At 37.0% G+C, this 25299-nt stretch overlaps 1 protein-coding gene across 1 annotated transcript in view; it reads right to left on the bottom strand.

The window, feature by feature from the left end:
- Window positions 1-23991, bottom strand: part of LOC150093729 (toll-interacting protein-like) — a 117176-nt gene extending 93185 nt beyond the window's left edge. Inside the window, exons 1-2 of the mRNA XM_090413073.1 lie at window positions 23944-23991; window positions 19678-19848 (exon numbers count right to left, since the gene is read on the bottom strand). Coding sequence (XP_090269199.1) covers window positions 19678-19848; window positions 23944-23991 — 219 coding nt within the window. The remainder of the gene's footprint in view (window positions 1-19677; window positions 19849-23943) is intronic.
- Window positions 23992-25299: the final 1308 nt, after the last annotated feature.

The following is a 25299-nucleotide window of genomic DNA, read 5'->3' as shown; positions in this document are numbered from 1 at the left end:
TGTTTTTCCACACCAAGCACCAAATTAATTCAAAATATAATCCATCCTATACATACTGCATGCCATTTCTCCTATACAGTCTACTCACCAAATCATTTGCAATCGCAGCTCCATCTCAGCTCTCTCTTGTCTTGTTGTGGACAAGAGATTACTCTCTCTCCTCTTTTTACCTTACTCAACGGCTTTTTTCATATCTTCTCTCACACTATACTTATCTCTTTTCAAATCATGTGTTACAACTAATACGCTATATCAGTGGTTCTTAACCTTTCGGTAGTCACGGCCTCCTAAGTATCCTAAAATATTTTCGTGGCCCCCTAGTTTGTGGTAACATAATAATAATAATAATTAAACTTTTTTAAAAAAATAGTGGTTTTACTTTACTTTGATTATAATGACAAAAAAATCAGAAAACCGAAATCAACTTTACTGTATGTACATTTAGGAAATCAAATAATGTTCTTTGTTTTCTCATTTCAGAAGGGGGTAAATTTTAAGAAATAACAAATGAGTATTACAGCACTGAAAGTTTCAAAAAGTAACTGCACTCAAGTAGCGCTTTAGAACATTAAGTTCTATGCATTCATTTTAGTATTATTTAAAACTTCAGAGAATCACTTCTATCACACATTCACATATCCAAGTAGGCAGATGTCACGACTTGCAGTGTTGCCAGCAGCGAAAAGTCGACTTGTGGCACCACCACAAAAGAAACTACTGCATTAAACTGCATAATTCAGATTACTAATACAAAACAATACAAGTTTGAAACAAAGTAAAATAAAGAGCAAAAAATAATTATTTTAAGAGATTTCAAAATTTTAAAATCTAGAAATGGTCTATAAATTTTCCATGCCCCCCCCCCCAGTTAAGAATCACTGCATTATATCATCCACTTGCTTACATATAGCTTAAGTCATATCACGAGTCTTCGCTCTCAGAAAAAATACTTTTGTTGCTTGTTTTTCAGCACATCCCAAATCATGGAATCACCATATCCTTCTTTATCCATTTCTACTTTTTTGTAACTCCCCTTTATATCATTAACTATTTCCTTTTTTCCTGCAATCTGCCAAAAATTTTCTAGTCTCTCCAACTCTCATGTGGTATCATGAAGCAAAATACCAGACAAAAGTTGGAGAGACTAGAAAATTTTAGGTGGAAACTAATAACTGCCATGTTGCCTGCCACACTATTTCATTTGTTTCCTCATCAGAAATTCTGCCCACATTCAATTCAACACACATTCTACTACCTTCATTGCCTTTTACCCACAAACTAATTACCTTCACCACTGCATACAATTAACATATGCAAAACTGATGTTTTTCATATCAAATTCAAACAAAAGATTCACTGCCTCCACTGTTATACCAAACACACATTGTATCAATATATATATTTGTATGTGTGTGCGTGCACACACACACACAAACGTTCTGATAAACACCCAGAACAAAAATGATATAACAGTAACTGATATAACCACAAGAAAGAACATCTGGGGATATAAGAATATAAGAACATAAATTACCTTCATAACTCTGTTACTCGCATGTTCTTTCTTTCTTTCTTGTGGTTCTACCAGTTGCTTTAACATCATTTCTGTCTAGGTGTTTATCAGAACCTTCCAAACCCCCTTATATATATAATTATATAATAAACACTCAATTACCTATATAATTATTTAAAAAACAATATCATACAAGGCTAACTATTAAAAAAATTATTTTTTAAGCAGCAACTATAATGCATGTTGTAGTATTATTATCAGTCCTTGATAGAGTCAAGAGACTCATTGCAGGTTGTCCCATTCTCACATGCACATACCTTGATTTAAATGCATACAGCTTCCATTGATAGCTTCTTGTTATTCCATCTCCATCTCCAGACATTCTATGAAAAATGTCATCGACATTAATCTGGTAATTACCCTTTATCAACTTATATATCAGGATCATGTTCTCCCACCCTCCTCCTCCTATCCTCTAGGGCAATGTTTCCCAGATTTTTCCTATGATGGAACACTTCACAAATCCTGAAATTTTCACGGAACACCTTAGTTTATTATTATTCATGACACCTCCAAGGAGTCTGAAGACTCACTGCAGGAGGACACCTACTATACAACTGTCTCCACCTATCCAACCTCTACAAACCAATCATCTCTATCAATGCCATCTACCGCCCACCACCGCCACAACTAGTATTTTTTGTCTGTAAATTGCGTGTGTTCTGAATGGCCGATTTGTCTGTATGCGGGATGAAAAACCCGAGTTTCTGGGAGAAAAAACTCTGCTACCTCCATATGAGATCAGCTAACTCACCTTCAATTGAAAATGTCCACATAAAGATTCCTGCCGTCGTGACGAGAATCGAACTTAGGCCTATTCCAATTGAAGGGCGCAATGTACCGTCATTCTTCCAATTGCGCTACGGAGGCAGTTATTTTGTAATATATTAATAATTAATTATGGCATAATCATAAAGAGTATTAGTCCACTTATGCATATGGTGTGACATGTTGACAAATATAAAATTACATTCAAATCAGTTATCAATCACTGAAGTAATGAAATCTTGTAGCATATTGTAGTTTCCTCAGGCCAACATCATTAAATTAATTTGTGCTGATTTTCATTGACATATCCCATTCTGATCACCAAAAATTTATATTATTATAAGTACTTATGAGTGAATGCAGACTTTTTCTCCTGTGTGCTGGTAGTTTCCCCCTCCTTTTGTACATCCTGGATATCAATTTGTAGGCTGGAGGTGAATGAATCACTATCTGTTGTGTCACAAACACCTTCAATAAGAGATTTCTTAACACCAAAATTAAACAAAGTCCCTTGTCTCTTATTCATATTAAAATTTAAATCTGTAGGCCTATTACTTTTAAAAAATCACGGCACTACGGTTTCGAAATGAGCACTTTCACCCTACAATACGAACTTGTGAAGAAAGTATTCAGTATTAATTATGGCATAATCATAAAGAGTATTAGTCCACTTATGCATATGGTGTGACATGTTGACAAATATAAAATTACATTCAAATCAGTTAGAGGCGAGTGACCAAGATGATAGCAGGTCTGTGGAATGAACCGTATGAGAACAGGTTGAGGATTTGTGGGTTGCAAAAATTGGTTGATAGGCGGAGGAGGGGAGATATGATTGAGACATTCAAATTACTGAAGGGTTTCTATAAAATTAATTCAGAAGATATTTTTGAGAACAGGGCTGGTTGTGGGAGGACTAGGGGACATCCATGGAAACTGGGCAAAAGTGTGGTTAGTAAAGGTGTTAGATCTGGGTTCTTTACTTTTAGAGTAGTGAATGAGTGGAATGCGCTCCCTGAGTCTGTGGTGGATGCGGTGACAGTGAATGAGTTTAAGGCGAGGTATGATAGATACTGTATGAATGTCAAATAGTTGTGATGAATATGATTTGGGGCCTCCCTTGATGAGTCCAATGACTCCCTGGAGTTGCCCGTAATAATAGTAATAATAGTAATTACGAGATTTGAGAATGGATACAGACTACCTTGATCTTCAATTTCAGTGGAAAAATTCTCTTTATGCTTCCTTGCTGATTGGTCACTAACATTTGCAACACAGATGTTATTTCTTTCAGTTTTGAGAACAGACGATACGCCGCCCATTGTTGTAATCAGCTTGCAGGCAATTTTTATGACTGGTCTTAAACAGTGGCATTCCCTTTCCTAAATTACTTCCATGTTTAAAAATACACAGCTTGGTCACTGATATCACGGAACACTTATTCACTTTCCTGGAACACAATTTGGGAAACCCTGCTCTAGGGTCTGCAATTTGCATTCTCTCAATCTGTCCTCATACTCCACATTCCAGAAACCAACTTAGTCAATTGTCTCTGAACCCTCTCCAACAACTCATTATCCTTTTGAAAACCAGACAACCAAATCTGAGCACAGTAATCCACATTTCTTCTACATGTCAGTGTTCTCCACTTCATTCCCATAAACTGCTGTGTTGTCCTCACAATTTTCACAAAATGCTCCTGAAATTTCAAGTCGTCCCAATCCAACATCAGCCCCAGATCTTTCATCTCCTCTGCCTCCTCTAAGATATCCTCATCAATCCTAAACTCTGCATCCCAAATTTTAAAACCTTACACTTTGCTATGTATAACTGAAAACTCAAAAACTTGCCCATTAGGAGAGTCTATTCAGATCCTCTTGCAAAGCCACATCCCCAAACAACTGTATATCATCATTTAAAACCCTTCCAATGTCATTTACATATAAATTAAACAACAATAACCCCAAAACAGACACTGGGGCACACCACAAGTGACTTTCCTCTTCTGGGATATCACATCCCCTATACAACCTGCTGATACCCATCAGACAACCAATCTCCAATTGAAACAAACTAATCTATCATCCAACCCCATCTGTTCCAATTTAATTACTATACGGTCCTGTGTCAATCTACTGAAGGCCTCTGCAAAATCTAAATATGTAGACAATAACAGAATTACAGGGTTTTTTTTACTCACAATACAAAAACTCACCAAAGTATATAGTGACCCACAGAGAAATGATCCCTGCAATGCCAAAATGGCAGTGTCCACACAACAGTATTATTTTTGGTTTGCAGAATTCAAACTTCCAGTTACTCTGCAGAGGAAATTCAGGCAGGAATATGGAGAGGATCTACTGATGTCACAGCATAGTGACATGGCATTAAAAAAAAAATTTTCCAGCTTGTGAAAGTGGTATTCTGTGTTGACAAAGATAGAAACCATAGTCAGGCCGTAGATGTAGATCAACTTGAAATGAAAAAGAATGCTTCTCAAACCTGGCATGGTTGGCCGAGTGGTTAGCACATATCCCACCATGGGCATGGATGTTTGTGATTGTCTGTGAAAGGACTAGTGGTGGTAGTCGGCAGTAGATGGCATTGGTGTTAGATGATGAAGGTTGGTGGAGTAGTGAGAAAAAGAGTCGTAGAGTAGATGCCCTCCCTCGATGAGTCTTTGGACTCCCTGGAGGTGTGATATAATAATAATAATTCCTATAAATCCATTTGTTGGGTTATTTGTGAACTATATATTTCACAACTGATAACATCTTCACCCGCTTAGAACTCACAAAATTTAGTAATAGAATATTGTCAATGTTTGGTAAACTCTCCACAAGTATCTGCAATCACTTTTATATCAACAATTGTACATTCATTGTATTCCAGAAAGAATCTAAAGTGGTGTAAGTTGTATCTACCCTTGATTTTCTGGATTTTAACCCAGTTCTCTTACTCTTTAACATGAATGTTTCACTGACAGAAGATTAGCTGACTATCACCAAATCAAAGTCTACTAAGAGAGAAAACAAGAACCAGTTGGCTTGCTTTATTTTCCATCATGAAATAAATAGTTGCTCATGTAAAAGAGTGGATATCACAGTGAAACAATCACTTACATATAAGTGATCAGTTTACCCACTTTTAATCAGTGGGAAGAAAGAGGGAGATGAGAAGATGTTAAGTCAATGGCAATTTATGTTTGACAGCATATGGAAGAAGGTAGCTTCCTTTTGCTTAAGAGGGAAGGAGAGATTACTGTTGTTGAGCATATTGTTGTGGAATAATTTCTCTTTGCCTCCTGATAGAGTATGTTCTGTGATCATTTGAATCACTTTCTCATCCTTCCACCTTTGGCATGGAATGATCTCCCTTGCAGTCAGCAAATTTGAGTGTTTTATATTTTCATGCATGGATGGCAGAGCCATGACAGGCTGTCTGAGAATGACCATATTTCATGACCATATTTTGAAGCAGTGCAAATAGTTCAGGAAGTACAGCTGAAGGGGAATTGAGATACTCTGCTATCACTGCTGTTGAGAGGATTCTGGTATGTTAAATATAAGGATGAGTTTCATGGATGAGCCATAAGAAGAAATGTATGACATTTCTTCTTATGGCTCCTTCATCTCTTAATTCAGAATAAACAAAATAGAAACAAAATAGCCTCCTCTTAGAAGGCTATTTTGTTCTGAATTTTCCATTGATACTCTTAAGGTACAGCAATGGACAGAAAATTGAACCATGCGGAAGAACTGGAAAAATACCACATAGAAATAATTGGCATTACAGAGAAAAAGATAAAAATAACTGAGATCTTACTAAATAATAAGTATAGCTTATTATATTTAAGCAATAACAAACAAGAAAAGAAAGGAGAAACTATAGCATTCAACACCAAATATTAAGATAAATTTCTAGATTAGAAGAAATGGACAATGAAACTTATTTGTGCTTATGGTTCCATAGAAGGTTCTTTTAAGGAAGAATTGAAGGAATTTTTTGACTCATTAGAGCAGGCAGCTGATAAAGAAAATGGAAATGTGTTTGTGTTTGTAGTAGATGTAAAAAGCAGAATAGGAAATGAATCTCATTAGGCATATAGAAATGTTTTGAGAAAATTTGAAGAAAAAGGCAAAGCTAATAATAACAATAACTATCTGCTGGATTTCTGCTCAGGATGCAGAATAGTCATCCCTAAGACCATGTTCCAACATAAATATGTGCACAAGTTCACATGGAAAGAAGATACAAGAAATAAGAAAGCTTCATTGACTGTCTTCGTTGATAGTGATATCTACATGCTGGTTATAAGAGTACAGGGGGATTTGAAATTGGAAGTGACCATTACTTAGTGCTAAGCAGGATAAAATGGATATTACATTGAAAGAACAGTACGTAAGATTTTAAAAATATTAAAGTTGAGCAGCTTTTACAGGTAAACTGTACACTCAACTATACAAACATTTTTGAAACAAAAATGAAACAGTTTAAAAACAAGTACCAAACTCTGAAGAAAATATTAACTGATTCATTTAGAGAGGTATGTAGTGAAGTTGTCTGCAAAGATAGAAAAATAAGAACCTCATGGTGGACACAAGAGTTAAAGAAACAGTCCAGGGCAAGAAGAAAGCACATTGAAAGTTCGTAACAAATAAGTCAGCAGATGCTCTAAAAGAATCCAGAGAAAAATGTAAAAGAACATAAGTGTATGTAAGTGTAAACAAAACTCATGGTTTCGTTTACAGCAAAAATATAGAAAATAAATATTAGGAAGATAGCAAAATGTTCTGGAGGCTATTGAAATAGCTTAGAAATGGAGAAAAGAATACTGTAAAAGGAACTGATGTCTGGAGTAATTACTTTGAAAGACTGTTAAAGAAAGCCAGTAGTGACAGAACAGCAGTACAAAATTTTCACGAATGAAAAGAAGAGTACACACCAATGCTTGAGGTATAAAAAGCCATCAAAAATTAAAATGTGGAAAGGCAGCTGAAGTAGATGATATCCAACCAGAAATGCTTAAACATGGAGGTATAAAAGAACTGCAGTGGGAACATTGCATAATTCAGAGGGCCTGATCAAAAGGTCAAATTCCTAAAGATTTGAGTACAGCTCTTAACGTTCCAATCTATAAAAAAGGAAATAAAGCTGAATGTGGGAATTACAGAGGAATTTCTCTACCAGGTGTTCCAGGTAAGATTTATGCAGGCATACTTAAAGGATTCAGGCATTATGACAAATAGTTGAGAAATAATGGAAATATGACAGATCTACACTTCAAGTTTTGTAAATCTGTAAAGGCATATGACAGCATGATTAGAGAAAAGCTTTACAAAACATTACAATTATTTCAGGTAAATGGCACATTACACAGAGCAAGACACAGTCTACATTTAAGTGTACATCAGCAGTAAGAAATGAAGGAAATACAGGAAGTTGGTTTGATGTAAAATCTGGAGTAAGACAATGCACATTATCTCCACTCTTATTCTGCATCTATATTGATCACATTATAAAAAAAATAACGTAGCATTAAACCTGATATCAAAATCGGAGATATCAAACTTAGCTCTCTGCTTTACGCAGATGATGGTGCACTCCTAAACACATCCAGTGCAAGTCTACATGATTCTCTAACTAAATTGAATTACAGCTGTAACAAATTTGGCATGAAAATCTGCAAAAAAAAGATCAAAACTATGAAAATAACAGAAACATAGAAAATTTCAGTTGTTTGCAATGGAGAAGGTATAGAACAAATAATATACTTCAGCTATTTAGGCACAGTTTTTAATGTTGATGGCAAATTAAATTTGGAAATAGACAACAGAATAAGCAAAGCTAGTGTAGTGGATAGCCAGTTTAATAAATTTATATGGAAGAAGTGAGAAATTAGCCAAAACACCACATTAGCAGGATACAGGGCAGTGTTTCAAATCAGTTTTATTATGGATCTAAGAGTTGAGTTAGAAATAAAGCACTTGATCATAGACCGGAAACAACAGATATGAGAGTTCTATAAAAGAACACAAGATAACAAATGGCATCGATGGCAGTATCATATTAAAAATGAGGATATCAGGGAAACTCCTGACATTGTTAGCATTCAGGAACTACTATTTTAACTAGTAGTTAAATTGAACGGGACTGGAAAGGTTAGCAAAACTTTTCTGCCAGGATGGCATGAAGAACCACCACAATCTAAGTGAATTGATATAATAAAAAGTGCCTTAGAAGAGAGAAATATCATCATCAAATTCCTGCCATGTACCCTCAAGGGGTGTACAGGATATGATAGTACTACATGAAAAATTTACATTATTACTAACTTCCTATCTACAATTTTCCACCAAATCAGTCTGTTACTTGTCAAGACTCCAACATTATCAACTCTTATATTTCTATCGTCTAAGGCACTTTGTACCGTATCAATCCACTTATATCTTGGTCTTCCTCTGAGTTGTTTTTCTGCCAACCTGGCAGAGAACACTTGTTTTGCTAATCTTTCCTCGCCCATTCTGTTTAAATGACCATACCACCTGAGATTAGCTCTGCTAACCCATTACTGGATGCTGACAATGTCAAGTTCTTTCCTAATATTCTCATATTTAATATGATATTGCAATTGATGCCATCTGTTCACGCCTCTAATCTTTCTCAGGACTCTCATATCTGCGGTCTCTAGTCTTTGGTCAAGTTTTACTTCTAACCCAGCTCTCAGATCCATAAGTTAAAACTGATTTGAACACTGTCTTGTATATAGCTAATTTAGTGTTACGACTAATTTCTCTCTTATTCCATATGAATTTATTCAATTGACTTCTTACCATACCAGCTTTGTTGATTCTGTTGTCTATTTCTATATTTAATTTATCATCTTCACTAAAAATCGTGCCTAAGTAGCTGAAATGTTTTACTTGTTCTACAGGTTCTTCATTCACAACACAGTTGACATTTTCAATGATTCTGCCTATTTTCATTGTCTCTGTCTTTTTAATGCTGACCTTCATATCATATCTATTACAACAGTTATTCAATTTAATCAGAGAATCTTGCAGACTTGTAGCAGATTTATTTAGAGTATAACATCATCTGCATAAAGCAAAGAGCTGACATTAACATATCCAATTTTGACATCATGTTTAATACCACTTTCCATCATAATGTGATCCATATAGATAATGAATAACAGAGGGGATAATGTACATCCTTGTCTCACACCAGATTTAACATTAAACCATCTCCCTGTACTTCCTTCAATTCTAATTGCTGACTTACAACTCAAATAAAGACTAAGTACTGCTTGATATAATGCCCCATTGACACCACTGTAGCGCATTGAATAGCTTCTCTCTTGGCACCTTATCATATGCCTTTTCCAAATCGACAAAACTTAAATACAGATCTTTGTTATATTCCCATGCTTTCTAGACTATTTGTTGTAAAGTGAAGATCTGATCCTGACAGCCTCTATCTGACTTGAATCCAGCTTGTTCTTCCACAATTCTTTTCAACCGTTTCTCAAGTATACTTGCATACATCTTACCAGGAACATTCAGTAGGGATATACCTCTGTAATTCTCACATTCACTATGAGAGCTCTACTCCAATCATCGGGAATTCAACCCTCTGTCCAGGCATTCTGAACTATGCAGTGCAGCCACTGTAAGACTTTTATACCACCGTACTTCAGCATTTCTGGTCGAATATCATCTACACCTGCTGTCTTTCCACATTTCAAGCCTTTGATGGCTTTTTCTACTTCAAGTATGGCTATGTATTCCTGACAGCATGCTTGGTCAGTGTTTTTCTATCACTGTGCTGTCATCACTGCTCGTTTCATTTAGCAGTTTTTCAAAGTAATTACTCCATACTTCAAGGATATTTTTTTCTCCCATTTTCATGTCATCTTTATCATCTCTAACTCCTTTTACAGCTCTTTCCTAAGCTTCTTCAACAATCTCCAGAATATTTTGTCACCTTCTTGATATTTATTTTCTATGTTCTTGGCAAAGTCCTCCCATGACTTTTATTTAGCTAGTTTTACATACTGTTTAGCTTTCTTAAATTTGTCTCTGTATTCTCTAAGAGCACAAGCTAACTTATTTGCCAGGAACGTTTGATAGGCTTTCTTCTTTTCCTTCATGCCTCTTTAACTTCCTGTGTCCACCATGGAGTTCTAATTTTTCTATCCTTGGAGACAACTTCACCACATGCCTCTCTAGCTGAATTAATTAGGGTTTTCTTCAAGGCTTACCACTGAATCTCCAAAGTCTGGTTCTTGTTCTCAAACTCTTTCATTTTTTCTTCAATAATCTTTGTGTATTTTAGTCTACAGTTCACATCTGAGAGATGCTCAACTTTTATTCGCTTTAAAACTTTCTTACATATTATTCTTTTCAATATGAAATTCAATTTTCCTGCTCACGACTAAATAGTGGTCACTTCCAATTTCAAATCCTCTGTACACTCTGGTGTCCTGTACACTCTGGTGTCCTGCACCAGGGAGAAAACATCACTATCAACAATAACATAGTCAATGAGACTTTTCTTATTCCTTGCCTCTTCTCTCTATATGAATTTGAGCACATTTTTATGTTGGAACATGGTGTTAGTAACAACCAGTCCATGTCCTGAGCAGAAATCCAACAGGTATTTGCCATTATTATTAGCTTTGCTCTTTTCTCCAAATTTTCCCAAAATATTTTTGTATGTCTGACAATCATTTCCTACTCTGCTATTTAGATCCCCAACAAGGACAACTTTTCCTTTGTCATTGCGTCAGTTGCTTTTTCTAAAGCCTCAAAAAATTCCTCCACTTCTACCTTAGTAGAACCTTCTGTGTGACCATAGGCACAAATAAGTCTCATTGTCCAGTTCCCCATTCTCATATTTGCCCACATTACTCTACTTGAGACTGCCTGCCATTCAAGAAGATTAGCCTCGTATTTTGTGTTGAATACTCTGGCTACTCCTTCTTTTCCTTGATTGTCATTGCCTGAATATAACATTTTGTATTTATTGCTCAGAAAGATCTTACTAGTTTGTCTTTTTTGTTTCAGTCACCCCTATTATGTCGATCTGGTACTTATCTAATTCCTCAGCTAGCTCCATTTCTTTGCAATTCAGGCTTCTTATGTTGATAGTACCGATCTTTTACTCTGGTGATGTTGAGTTGGGGTGTGTTTTCAGATTTGTTCCAGTAGCTGAATTTTCGCTGTTTGCCCTGGTTCCCTGGCAAAAACAACGGGTGAAATATAAGATCTGATAATATTGGAGTCTTGACAGATAGTTAATTTGGAGGAAAGTTATCGACGGGAAATTAGTAATGATGCAACTTTTTCATGTGGCACTATCATAATATCCTGCACTCTTCCCCCCCACATTAAGGGTACATGTCATGAATTTGCTGATGATTATTATTAACCATGCGCCTTTAGGAAGTCCAAGGATTCATCAAGGGATGGCCATTTTTGTGAGACTTCAATACCCATCAACTCTCCCTGAATACACAACATTGAGTGGCAGCCTATCTACTTGCTCACCACATTTCATAAAAAGAATCACAACCTCAATTCTTCCCAGTCACAACTGTAACTAGCCATTCCACCCATTAGTTGCAAAATCTCACTTTGATTTTCATTTTACACAAATTATGAACTCTACAACCGTGCTATAAATAATTATTTTAATTTATCAACTATCGACCTTCATATTAAGGTCATTATCTGGAGTATACACATATATATACAGACACAAGCTAAATTACATTTCACATAGTATGCTGAAGAGACGATGATTTGATAAACGGTTATTCTACTGGCCTGACCACTAGTGAAAATAAAATAAAATTCCAATAAATAAATGAAATGAAATAAAATAAAATAAATTAACTACATCAAAGCTACATTCTATTTAAGACAACATTAGAAAAACCTTCTTTCATATAGATAGTTTTGTTACAGTGAAAACGATGTCCTAATATAACATGACCATTGTTATTTTAGATTTAGGATCCTAGATTACCTATGGTTCTATTTAAAATTAACTCTTAGGGAGAAAGGTGAAGTGGGTAGAATATGTGCCTGCCTTCCATATGGTTCAGATTTTTAGACCATCATTATTGTTAAGATTAGAATGATTGATAAGAATCTCACAAGCCTCCTCAAATTTATGTTCATACCATGTTTTGTAGTGATGTAAGCAACAGGTGCTTTTCCAGTCAATTCTATGTAAAGTGTTCAGGGCCTGAATATGGTATACCCCAGAATGGGCCAATGGGGGGGGGGGGGAAGGAGTGGTTTCTTGGATGTGTTGAGTAAGTTCTTTGATTTTGCAGAAGGTTTAAAGGTGGCTTTAAGTTGTATTTTTGTAGTATTCTGTTTATTTTGTCTGATATTCCATTAATGTATGGAATGGTTAGTTTTATTATAGTCTTGTTTATTTTTGTTTTTAAGTGAGGCCATGTACAGAATTTTGTTGATAGTATTTTGGCTGTAACCATTTTTTAGGAAGATATTGCCGATAACTTTAATTAATCTTTAAGTGTTTGTTCATTGCAGCAAATCTTCAAAGCCCTGTTTTTAAGTGTATTAATGACCCCCAGTTTTTGTGTTGGGTGAGAGTAGGAGTTTTTGTGTATATATTGGCCAGTATGTGTTGATTTCTGGTAAATAGTGAAGGAAAGACTGCCAGAAGGAAGATGTGTGTGACAAGTGTATCTAGAAACGGAAGTGTTTTCTGCTTTTCAATCTTGATTGTGAAGTGTATGTGTTTGTGTTGTTTATTTAGGTGGCTGAGGAAAGTGTCTAGTGTCTGGTGGCCATGGGGCCAGATAGCGAAAACATCATTTTCAAAATAGCAGGTCTGTGGAATGAACCTTATGAGAATAGGTTGAAGATTTGTGGGTTGCAGAAATTGGACGATAGGCGAAGGAGGAGGGGTGATATGATTGAGACATTCAAATTACTGAAGGGTTTTTATAAGACTGATCTAGAAGATATTTTTGAAAATATGACTGGTGGTGGGAGGACTAGGGGCCATGCATGGAAGCTGGGCAAGAGCGTGGTTGACAAGGGTGTTAGAGCTAGGTTCTTTACTTGGAGAGTGGTGAATGAGTGGAATAAGCTTCCAGAGTCTGTTGTGGGTGCTACGACCGTGAATGAGTTCAAGGCAAGGTATGATAGATACTCTGTGAATAATGTTGAATAGTTGTTCTTGACATGATGTTAGGGCCTCCCTCGATGAGTCTGTCGACTCCTTGGAGTTTCCCGGAACAATAATAATAATAATAATAATCTAAGCCAGACTTTGGGTTTTGAAGGAGTGGAATCTAGAGCACGTTGCTCAAAATGTTCCATGTAAAAGTTAGCAATGGGGGGGGGGGGGAATAGTAATGAGCCCATAGTTGCACCTTCTTTTTGTAGGTAGTATTTTGGTGTTTTGTCACACAAAACAGCCAGAATGTAGTAATGTGCAAAGAGTGCTGTGATGTCGGGAGGGAATTTGTCCTGTAACAATAGGATTGTGTCATTGATTGGGACATTTGTGAAGTGGGCAGAGACATCAAAACTGACTAATAAATCATCTTTTTCCAGTGTGATGTCTTTGATTTTGTTTACAAAATGTGTGTTTTTAATATGGTTGTGTATTCGTTGCACCTGTAATTTGCCCTATATAGGGGAAACAGTATACACAATTCCCATAAGAAAAAAGGAACATAACATATTAAATATAATAACTATGGTCAAGCTGGTCTTTTCTGATCATGCCCTAAACACTTTACATAGAATTGACTGGAAAAGCACCTGTTGCTTACATCACTCCAAAACATGGTATGAACGTAAATTTAAGGAGGCCTGTGAGATTCTCATCAATCACCCTAATTAACAATAATGATGGTCTAAAAATCCCAAACATATGGAAGGCACATATTCTACCTACTTAACCTTTCTCCCTAAGAGCTAATTTTAAATAGAACCATAGGTAAATTCAGGATCCTAAATCTAAAATAACAATGGTCATGTTATATTAGGACATAATTTTCATTATAAATCACTATACATCAAAGCTATATTCTATTTAAGGCAACATCAGAGAAACCTTCTTTCATATAGAATATAGCTTTGATGTAATTATTATTACCCACAAGACCTCATGGAATCAAAGACTCATCTGGGAGGTCCTTTTATCACACACAGTTCATCATACCATGTCTTAAACACACTCAAACTCCTTGCAGACACTATACTCTCAGGCAAGGCATTCCAATCATTTACAACTCTGCACGAAAAAAAACCTGCCTCTCACTCCCCTACTCACACTCTCTTTATACAGTTTCCAGGGGTGACCTCTGGTTCTCCCTCGATATCCCACTATTTTCTGTAGAACTTCTCCTAATGATAGGAAGCACAAGGTATGTTTTCCAGGTGGTAAAATGAGTAGAGTGATTGAGGCAATGGATATGAGGAGGGAGCAAGCAAAGGAGTTGATGGTTTTTAACAGGTACGAATGATTTGACAGAGGACAAAGAGCACGTCAAAATGGATATCAGGAGGCTGCTTAGAAGGATAAAAGAAAAATAGTGTGATAGGAAGGCTAGTTAGTGTGTTGTCAGTGTCCTCCGCATCATTCCCAGAAGCTTTTGTGTTGTCTTCATAATTTTGGCTATGTGTCCCCTAATGTCCACCCAAGTTAATTTATTTTATTTCATTTATTTATTGTAATTTTATTTTATTTTCACTAGAGGTCAGGCCAGTAGAATAACCTTTGATCAAATCATTGTCTCTTCAACATGCTATGTGAAATGTAATTTAGCTTGTTTCTGTATATATACACACACACGGACAAAGAAATTAGCACACAAAGAAGGAAGCATAGGATTCAACTGAAATTTTATTGGTGTAATGATACACATGATGGCAAAAATAGAGCTGAAGGACAATTACAAAGGGATCTGTGGTACGCAATCTGGTCATCATCAATAGCGTGTTGCACTGCCTCGTGTGGAGTTACATGCTGCAATACGGTCCGGCATGGTGGCGAACAGAGGCCTGATGTTGTCTTGCGGCAGACTGGCCCACATGTGTTGGACGCTGTGCTCCAAATCCCGGATATTGCGGCACAGTGGGAGCTGGTGTTTCAGCTGCTCCCAAACATGCTCGATAGGGGACAAGTCCTGGGAGCATGCAGGCCATGGAAGTGTCTGTACACAAGGTAGGCAGGCCTGGGCAACCCGAGCCATGTGCGGACGGGCATTATCCTGCTGGTATAGTGCTCCTGGTATCTCGGCCAGGAATGGGAGAATGTGGGGCCATAGGATGTCTTCCACCTACCGCTGACCCGTCAATGCACCACATACCACTACGAGGGGTGATCGGCTATCGTAGGCTATGGCTCCCCAGACCATAATGCCTGCAGTGCAGGAGGTGTGGCGCTCAATAGTGAGGTCGGGATTGTGTCCTTGACCAGGAGTCCTCCACACCCAGACAGGATGATCATCTGTCCCCAAGATGAAGCGGCACTCATGCTGAAGACCACATGTCGCCAGTCTGTGGCGTTGCACGTTGCTCTCGCCTGGCACCACTGCAAACGGAGTCAGCAATGTTGCGGTGTTAATAGGAGCACATGTAAGGGGCGCTGGGATTGTAGATTTGCCTCTACAAGGTGTCGGGAAATGGTTCGTGGGCACACAGGAGTCCCTACATCTGCCTGTATAGTGAACCGAGTCACCGTGGGATCCCTCTGTGCTTGCCACATGATCCGTTGATCCTCTCTAGCGTTGGTCCTCCTGATCCGACCAGTGCTGCTCTGCCATGTGGCAGTGCCGGAACGTGTCCACAGCTCCCAACACTGTCGGACGGTATGGCCAGAACGGTTCATGTGCACGCCTATACGGCGCACCGACCACCCTCCGGTTTTCAGGCCGATGATCATACCTCTGTCAAAGTCCGTAAGTTGCTTAAATTGACGTCTCTGGCATCTACCCGGCATTATTATCACTCTGTACTCTATTCATATTTATGAATTTAGGGACACAAAACACGTGTTGAAAAGATTATTTTACTGATTAATAATAAAATAATAACTTAATGTTTCGACCCCTGTATTGCAGTCATCTTCAGAAGGATACATGTGTATAAGAATAAGCTACATGCTGTTGCACTCTATACAAGTAAATTACATCTACGTTGTTAACTAATCTTTTTTCTTAGCCTGCCCTCTAGTGAAAAAAAAAAATTTAATTAAATAAAATAAACAAAATAAAATAAAAACTACAATAAACTCTGCTAAAAGTCCTCACGTACTAGGATTCTTCTGGAATTATACAGTTTATATTGTTATATTACAATTATCTTCTGGATTTGCACAGTACAGGTTGCTATTGAATGTTCAGGAAAAAAAAAAAAAAAAAAAAAAAAAAACCCTTCACCAAGTCTTCTTGTATTGAGATTTTTCTTCGTGGTTGCTATGAAGGTTGTAGAAGGTCCTCTACATTCTTGGAATTGTTAGGCCATCATTTTTATTCAGATTCGGATCATGTTTGAGCGGTGTAACCTTAAAAGAAAGAGTCATCATAATCCATGGAGATGTGACCCACAGCTCAAACATGATCCGAATCTGAATAAAAATGATGGCCTAACAATTCCAAGAATGTGGAGGACCATCTACAACCTTCATAGCAACCATGAAGAAAAATCTCAATACAAGAAGACTTGAAGTCCCCCCCCCCCCGAACATTCAATAACAACCTGTACTATACAAATCCAGAAGATAATCGTAATATAACAATATAAACTGTATAATTCCAGAAGAATCCTAGTACGTGAGGACTTCAGCAGAGTTTATTGTAGTTTTTATTTTATTTTTGTTTATTTTATTTTATTTTTTTTTCCACTAGAAGGCAGGCTAAGAAAAAAGATTAGTTAACAATGTAGATGTAATTTACTTGTATAGAGTGCAACAGCATGTAGCTTGTTCTTATACACATCTATCCTTCTGAAGATGACCTCAATACAGGGGTCAAAACGTAAAGTTATTATTTTATTATTAATCAGTAAAATAATCTTTTCAACACATGTGTTTTGTGTCCCTAAATTCATAAATATGAATGCTGATCACCGTGTAACCTTAAAAGAAAGACTCTGTACTCTAGCTTGCATTGGCCGGTGCTTTTCGCTTTAATTGGCTATAGACTACATGCAGGATTTATAAGGCTGCCGGTTCGTGCTTGCAGCGCCACCACAGGGTGTGTGGGCATGCGCTATCGCACCAAACTTGGATCATTTGCATACCACCCCGCACTCTAGCTATTTGCTTAGTTTCGCCGTTGCACCAGTTCATGCTTTTGCCCAGAGACACAACATTATTGACAACAGCAACATATTCAGCCTCAAAGCCCTGAATGTCACTGCCTGCTACACAGTCTGGCCACAATTTCCTCCAGGCCGAGTTTATGGTCCTGTAAGTCACCTGCCGAGTTTCCTAAAGTTTGAAATGACCTGCTGATCCATGGGATGGATTAGAAGAGTTGTGGTAGGGGAGAGGAACTTCACTGTGATAAATTCAAACTCCTCCACCAACTCGTCCTTCAAGCCTGGAGGGTGAGCAGGAGCATTTTCCATCACAAGTCATTTTAATGGCAAATTTTTATCTTGAAGGTATTTTCTCACATTTGGGGAAAAGACTTCATGGATCCACTGAATAAAAAAATTGCATGGTTACCCAAGCTGACCGTTTCTCATTTATCCAAATCAGCAACAATTTTTCCACTTCTTCAATCGTCTGAGATCTTTGTTTAGTAAGAATTTAACTCCTTTTGTAACATCAGCTCCCTTGATTGCCTCTTTATTTTTGAGTATTGTACAGATCGTTGATATCGCCATACCAAACTACATAGCAAGATCCAAGACACGAATGTCATTTTCATGTCCAGATAAGATTTCTCTTTTCACCTCTATCGTGGTTCTAACAACTTTTCTTTTCGCTTTGCTGCTATTACTATCCTTCGTCGGTCCCACGGTGGCTTATTTAATAATAATTTATAAAAAGAAAACAGCAAAACACAAAGAAAATCAAGAAAAGGCACTGCAAATTCGAGCAGGTGTCTGGATTGAGAGGAAGCTCCGGCGTAAGTGACGCTTTCCCGCCGCACATCTCATCCAGGGGATCACGTGGTTGCCGGTTTGCCTGTTCGGAAACCGGTGTGTTTTTGGTTTAGAAAATATGTACAGGAACTGATTTGTTCGAGTTGAGAGGCATTCGACAACCGAGATTCCACTGTACTTATTTTTTTCCATACAGCTCATGTTCAATTGAGCAAAGCAGTTCTCTACAGCATTTAATCAAATCCAGAATTTCAAAAACAACCATAAACAGCCATATAGATGAAATATACTCATTTTTTTGCTTTGTATCCATATTATTCAAAGTCATCATCATCAATTTCCTAATTAGTACCTTCAAGATGTGCACAGGATACCATGACAGTATATTACACAATTAAGTTTGCATTATTACTAATGTCACAGCAACAATATTACTCTAAATCAACCTATCACTTGCCAGCACGCCTGCTAACCTTTCCTCTTCTATTCTGTCATGTTATTCTAATAGCATCCAAATGTTATTCCAACTGCAATGGACACTTCACATTCATGTATCTATTAACATGTAAAGAGGTCAAGGTCACTATGGTGGCTAATGCTAATTTGAGTGAGATGGCAGGAAAGAATTATGGATATACTATTTTTAACTTTGCAAAAGGTTAAAGAAATATCAAGTGATATTTCTTTAATTATAGAAAAATTATATAGAAATTTCTACACTATATATCAGGAAAATAACTGTGGAGACACACTTGAGGAAGAGAAGAACATCACTGAAGATGAACATTTAAGAAAAAAACTAAGTTTAGGTCAAACACAGGACCGTTTTTTTTTTCTGTTTTGTTTTAAGACACATGGTTGATTATTCAAAGAAATATAACAAGTTCTCTAATTTATAAAAAACAACTCATCATAGATAAGCTACTTATATTATGCAGCTCTCTCTTTATATATATAGCAGCATTTCAAACAATCTGACACAAATAAAAATTGAATTTAGCTGATAAAGTAAGGAGTGCCAGTATAAATTTCATCAATAACATATTCAATAGTAGTGGTACATGCTGTACATTACAGATATATGAATACATGAAGTGCATGCTTAACATTCAACTACGGCAGCATCAGTATTATGCAATATGACAAATTCCTGCTTCAATTAATTCTTAAGAAAATCGTAAAATTAGCAAAATAAATCTCATAGCTAAATATTAATATAATTACCTCAATAACACTTATACTTAGTCTTCCAGAAACATTAGCTGGGAAAAAAGAACCACCACCAGATAAATGTTGTTGCAAAGCCACTGCAGTCTGTTCATCAGCTGCCAGCTGCTGTTCTTCGGAGCTGATATCAACACGCAAAAAATCAACTGGTAGCTCACCTAGCATAACCTAGTAAAATTAAACCCCAGTAAAGCAATTATATCCAGTAAAACATTATAAAAGAAACAGTGATCAGGCACATTATGAACAACCATCATATACATATCTTTAAACAAAAAATCACAGCATGAGTCAATCTACCGTCTATCAATAGAACCTGAAAGTGATATAAACCTGTCATCTACAGAGTAAGCCTGATGCACAACACACAATTAACATATAGTCAATATTAGCAGCTATGATTTTTTTTTTTTTTTAAATATATATATATATATATATATATATTGATTCCATGCATAAGAGGTTGAAGGGACTATAAGCACATCAGTGCTGTGTCTAGGATGTAGGAAGACCAGATTGAAGTTTAATGCGATTTCTTTTGAAGAGTTGCAGGCTAGAGTTGTTTAGAAATGCTCTTTGAAGAAGGTTGTTCCAGAGGATGAAAGTAGATGGAATAAAAGAGAGAGAGAGATGAAAAGCATGCTTGTTATGTTTTTGCAGTTACACAGTAAAAGGGTGATGGGAACCTGCTGCTCTTGTATTAGCATTTCTCTTGTGGAGAAATGACAATATCTGTAGAACAGGTACTGCCAAAACACTGCATCTGTGAGATATAGGCTGAAGTGAATCTGTAAGAGAGGGATCATCAATAAGTAAAACTGCTCTTCTCTGAACAGCGTAAAGAATTTTGAGAGAAGTTTTAGGTGCTCCACCCCAAACATGTGAGTAGTATAAGATTGGGCTGATTTGAGATTTGTATATAGTTAAGTTAGATAGGTGTAAAATAGTGTCTTGAATGAGAGAATACCTAGTTTTTTAGATATTGAGGAAGTTATTGATATATTTAGTGATGAGACACTAGAGGCAAATGTTAGTCCAAGCAGAGAGAGAGATCTAATCTTGTCTGGGATTTGTATATTACTGAGGGTAAAGGTATATGAACTGAGATCTCTTTTGCAGGAGAAAAGCCAGGACTGTTTTTTGGTGACATTAAATGTGACAAGATTGTCCTTGCTCCATCGAAGGATAGTAGTACATAAAACAATGTTTAAGGCACTAATTGTGATGATCATGATGCTAGAGATGTCTGGGCACTTCATTGTTTGTCAAATGAGTAACATGAATGGAGAGTACTATCATCTGCATAGCTGAGGATAGGATTAGTGATGATTGAGAGTATGTAATTTATGTATAGGAGAAAAGGGAAAGTGATAGGGCAGAGCCCTGAAGTACTCTTGCATTGGTGCAAAGCAAAGAGAGGGAGTCATCAATCGTGACATGCAGTGAATGACTAGAGAGGAAACTGACAACCCAATTAGAGAGGGTAGCAGGTAAACAAAACATTTAGTAAGCATCAATGCCAGACACAATCAAAAGCTCTGGAAATGTCAAGAGCAACAGTGCAAGTATCTCTGAACTTTTCCACAGCACGTGCCCAACAGTGGGTGATGTAAGCTAAGAGGTAAGGTGTGGACATTGAATGGCAGAATCCATATCAGTAGTCACTGATTAATTGGTGGGCCTTTATGCAGTGGAGAAGTTAGCTATTGATGATTTTCTCCATTATTATATTAATTATACTAACATTGGAGAGGATTGAGGTAATGGTGAGTGGTTGGTAGTTTGATGGTACACTTCTATTTTCCTTTTTATGGAATAGATAGGATGTGTGATTGCTTCCACAAAATGGGATAAGTACCAGCTTTGTACCAGCTGAGGAAGCCAAAAGCAAGGGAATCCAAATTAGCCATTCCCTGGCATGTAATTCGGACAGTAGAGGTGGGCAGTTACAGATGCTATTTGAGTTTCTGTCAAGAGGAAGAGGTTGGTCAGGATGACTGTAAGTGATGGTGAATGTAATTTATGTTGATGCCACAGATTTTAGTCAAGTAGATGTGAAAATGAGTTATTTATGAGAGGAGTTCTAACATGGTTTGTATATAGTGATTGGCATTGGGTATTTTGTATTAGAATTAGTTTAGGATGGAGATTTCTTTTTTTGTAGCAGTGTCAGTGTCTGTAAGATTCATCGTCAGTTTGTTCATGGTTAGATGGAAGTAAGAGTACAGATGTCCAGTGAGAGGAGATAGACTCTTGGACATGATATCCAAAGAACAACTAGTCTCCTTGCCATAACATGATCTAGACTAGGGGTCAGCAACCTTTTTGGATTGAACAACAATTTTCAAAATTATATCTGTTAAAAAAAATTTAGGGAGCCGCATGCAGTGATAAGCAACCAATGGTCTGCAGGTTGCATGAGGCCCTCTCAGGTTTTTTGTGCGGTTCGTTTTGTACAGCAGAATTAGTATATTTTAATTAAAAATCTATTTTATGAATGTTGATTTTTACATGTGGATTTATTTGTGCAAGTTAAAAAATTAAAATATAGCTAAATAATGGAAAATAAATTAATACTTATCAAAGAAAAAGAAAATATTCTTTATGCGGATCGAACCGAGTATTTGATTTACTATTTAATTGCTCATCACTGCTTTAAATTTAGAAGGTATAAAACTGCGCTTTATACCCCGGTCACCTTTCTCCTTAAATTCCCTCCATAGTTGTTTCTTTTTTTGCAGCTCAAGCTTAATGGTGTTATTCATCCATTTAACCCCTACTTGATTTATTATTCGGACTCTAGGTATACAGTCAGCCATTGCTTCATGCAAACACTTCTTAACTGCCTCCCATGCACTATCAACTTCTAGTCCTTGCAGTTGTACATGCCATGGCACTGAACCAATCAAACTCCTAAGCTTGTCATACTTTCCAGCCTGATAATTCCACATGTACCCTGTCTTAATTGAAAATTCCACACCTTTAGCCACCTCCCAAGTCAAGACCCTATGATCACTCTCACTAATTGGTGGCAATGTGGTCATATTTGTTACAACCAAATCCTCAGATGTAATTACTAGGTCAAGCACTCTCTGACCCCTAGTATTTTCCATTACATGCTGTCGCAGATAGTTATCCCTTAATAACCGCATAAAATCCAATTCCTTCCTCCCGTGTGTCCTCTCCTCACTCCAATCAATGCGACCATAGTTGAAATCTCCCATAATAATCACCCTCCTTCCACTCATTTCTTCTATTTGCTTGTGCATACTGTCACCACCATCTTTTCCATCACCTGGTCTATAGCAGCACCCAATTGTATATTTAGTTCTGCTAGCCACAATCTCACACCAAATGGCCTCAAATGTGCTCTTTTCTCTATCCTGCAATTCAACTTCTATTCTCCTTGGCTTATCAGCTATCATCAACAATACTCCCCCTCCCCATTTTATTCTCCCTGTCATTCCTCAACACACTATACCCATCACATTCAATCCCACTAGCTATATCATCTACAATCAGCCATGATTCACTAATACCAATAACCTGTGGTCTGGAAGTGCCAACCATGGCCAAAAACTCTTCCTTCTTGTTCCTAATACTCCAAGCATTAGTGTACATGAATTTAAGACCCCCATTAGCCCCAACCCTACCTTGATGCCTTATATTAACTATCCCACTCTGATTTGTTGTCCTTATTCGCTCAGGCATATTATATTCATTCATACATTCAACTGCCTCCCTAAGGACTGTATATCTACCCTCCCCCCTTAATAAATCTAGTTTCCCTGAATTTGCACATCCACTACATTCAGCAACACTTTCTCAAGTCTCCTTACACCGTAACCATTCAAATGCAAGCCATCCATCTTATATAGATCCTTTCGCCCATCAAACTCACTCCACACATCCACAAATTCCACACCACTCGTCATAAATATGTCGATCTCCGAAAATCGATAGAAATCCAAATGCATATGTTTGAAATCACTGAATGTAAGTGTCCACTAAACAATTCCACATATCAAATACAATCTGATCTTCTATTTCAGACCATTTTTTTGTATTGCAAAGGTAGATTTTTGTCTTTCCAACTCCTCCAGGTCAGCTTTAAGATTTCTAAATTCTGAATTCCACAAATCCTGGGTTTTCAGGTCCTCTAACTGAAGTTGAAATGCAGCCTCATCAATTCTAGCAAAAGGTGAAAATTTTAATTCGGCAGGATAAATTTCAAGTGGTCGCAATAAAAATGACATTAGTTGCCTTGTTCTTTCTAAATTCCTCAAATCTCCCATTAAATGCAGATCGCATATTTACCACAATTTCTTTGAAAAAGGTTAAATTTGTGGAATTATTATCAGCTTGTTATTGGTGATATTTCTTCAACGTAGGAAAATGTAATAATGTGCCTTTCTCTAAGTCTGTCACAAACAAATATAATTTTTGTTCAAACTAAATCACTTCTAAAAGCAAAAGCTGTATTTCCCTTTTGCTGTAGTTTCTTATTTAGTGCGTTTAAATGGGAAGTCATATCCACCATAAAGTAGAATTTTTGTAAAATGTAAATAGAATGTAAAGAAAGATTATCGCATATGATTTCAGAGTTCAAACATAAAAGTATTAAATTTTTCAGCATCGCAGTAAAATGTCCTTGATTAAATGTAAAATGTCCTTAATTTATTGCAAATGCTAAATTTAGGGTTTTTAGTTTCTAATTTAATAAATAACATTCATTTTGCATTATTCAAAAATAGATTGTTTAATAACGAAAAGGGCTGCAATTATTCATTCAAAGAGTCGCAGGTTGCCAACTCCTGGTCTAGACAGTGCCTCCCGGATACCACTACTCGAACTTCCTCTCCACGCATGACTTGGCAGAGTATGTGTCAGCAAGATTATTATTATTATTATTATTATATGACACCTCCAGGGAGTCCAAAGACTCATCAAGGGAGGGAACATACTCTACAGCCCATTCTAACGGCAACTACACCAACGCCATCTACCACACACCACTAGTATTTCCACAGACAATTACAAACATCAATGCCCACAGCAAGATTCGAGCCCACAGCACCAGTTGACTGGGAAGTCTCCTGACTCGTTACTGACAGGCTCAGGCCTGAGCACTAAATAGTGGCTGGCCTGTGACACACTGTTTTAATTGATGTATCCTTGAAATGGAGGTTATAGGTCTAATAATGTTTGGCAAGTATGTTTGTTACTAATTGTATTTGTTTTGGGTAAGTGGAGATTACTAAGACTGGCATTATTATTATTATTATCTGAGACCTTCAGGGAGTCAAGGACTCACCGAGGGAGGCTATAAATCATCCAAAACAGCTATCATACCTTCCCTTAAATTCATTCACACTAGATGCACTCACTACCCTACTCACTCACTGCTCTCTGGAAGAAAAACCTAGTTCTTACCCCTTTCTTCACTGTGAACAAACTTAACTTGCATGGATGCTCCTGTGTTCTCTCCTACCATATAACGAAAAATTTCATTAGTTGATATCCCATAACACCTATTCCAAAGTTTATAGACCCCTATCATCCCTCTTTCTCCTGTTAACCAGAGTCTGCAATCCACATACTCGCAATCTATCTTCATAA

Source organism: Typopeltis vanoorti, chromosome 23 (assembly GCF_054136105.1).
Source record: "Typopeltis vanoorti isolate ZY-2024b chromosome 23, IOZ_Tvanoo_1.0, whole genome shotgun sequence".
NCBI classification, from domain to species: Eukaryota; Metazoa; Arthropoda; class Arachnida; order Uropygi; family Thelyphonidae; genus Typopeltis; species Typopeltis vanoorti.
Note: the sequence above shows the minus strand (reverse complement) of the source record. Positions and strands in the feature narration are given on the sequence as shown.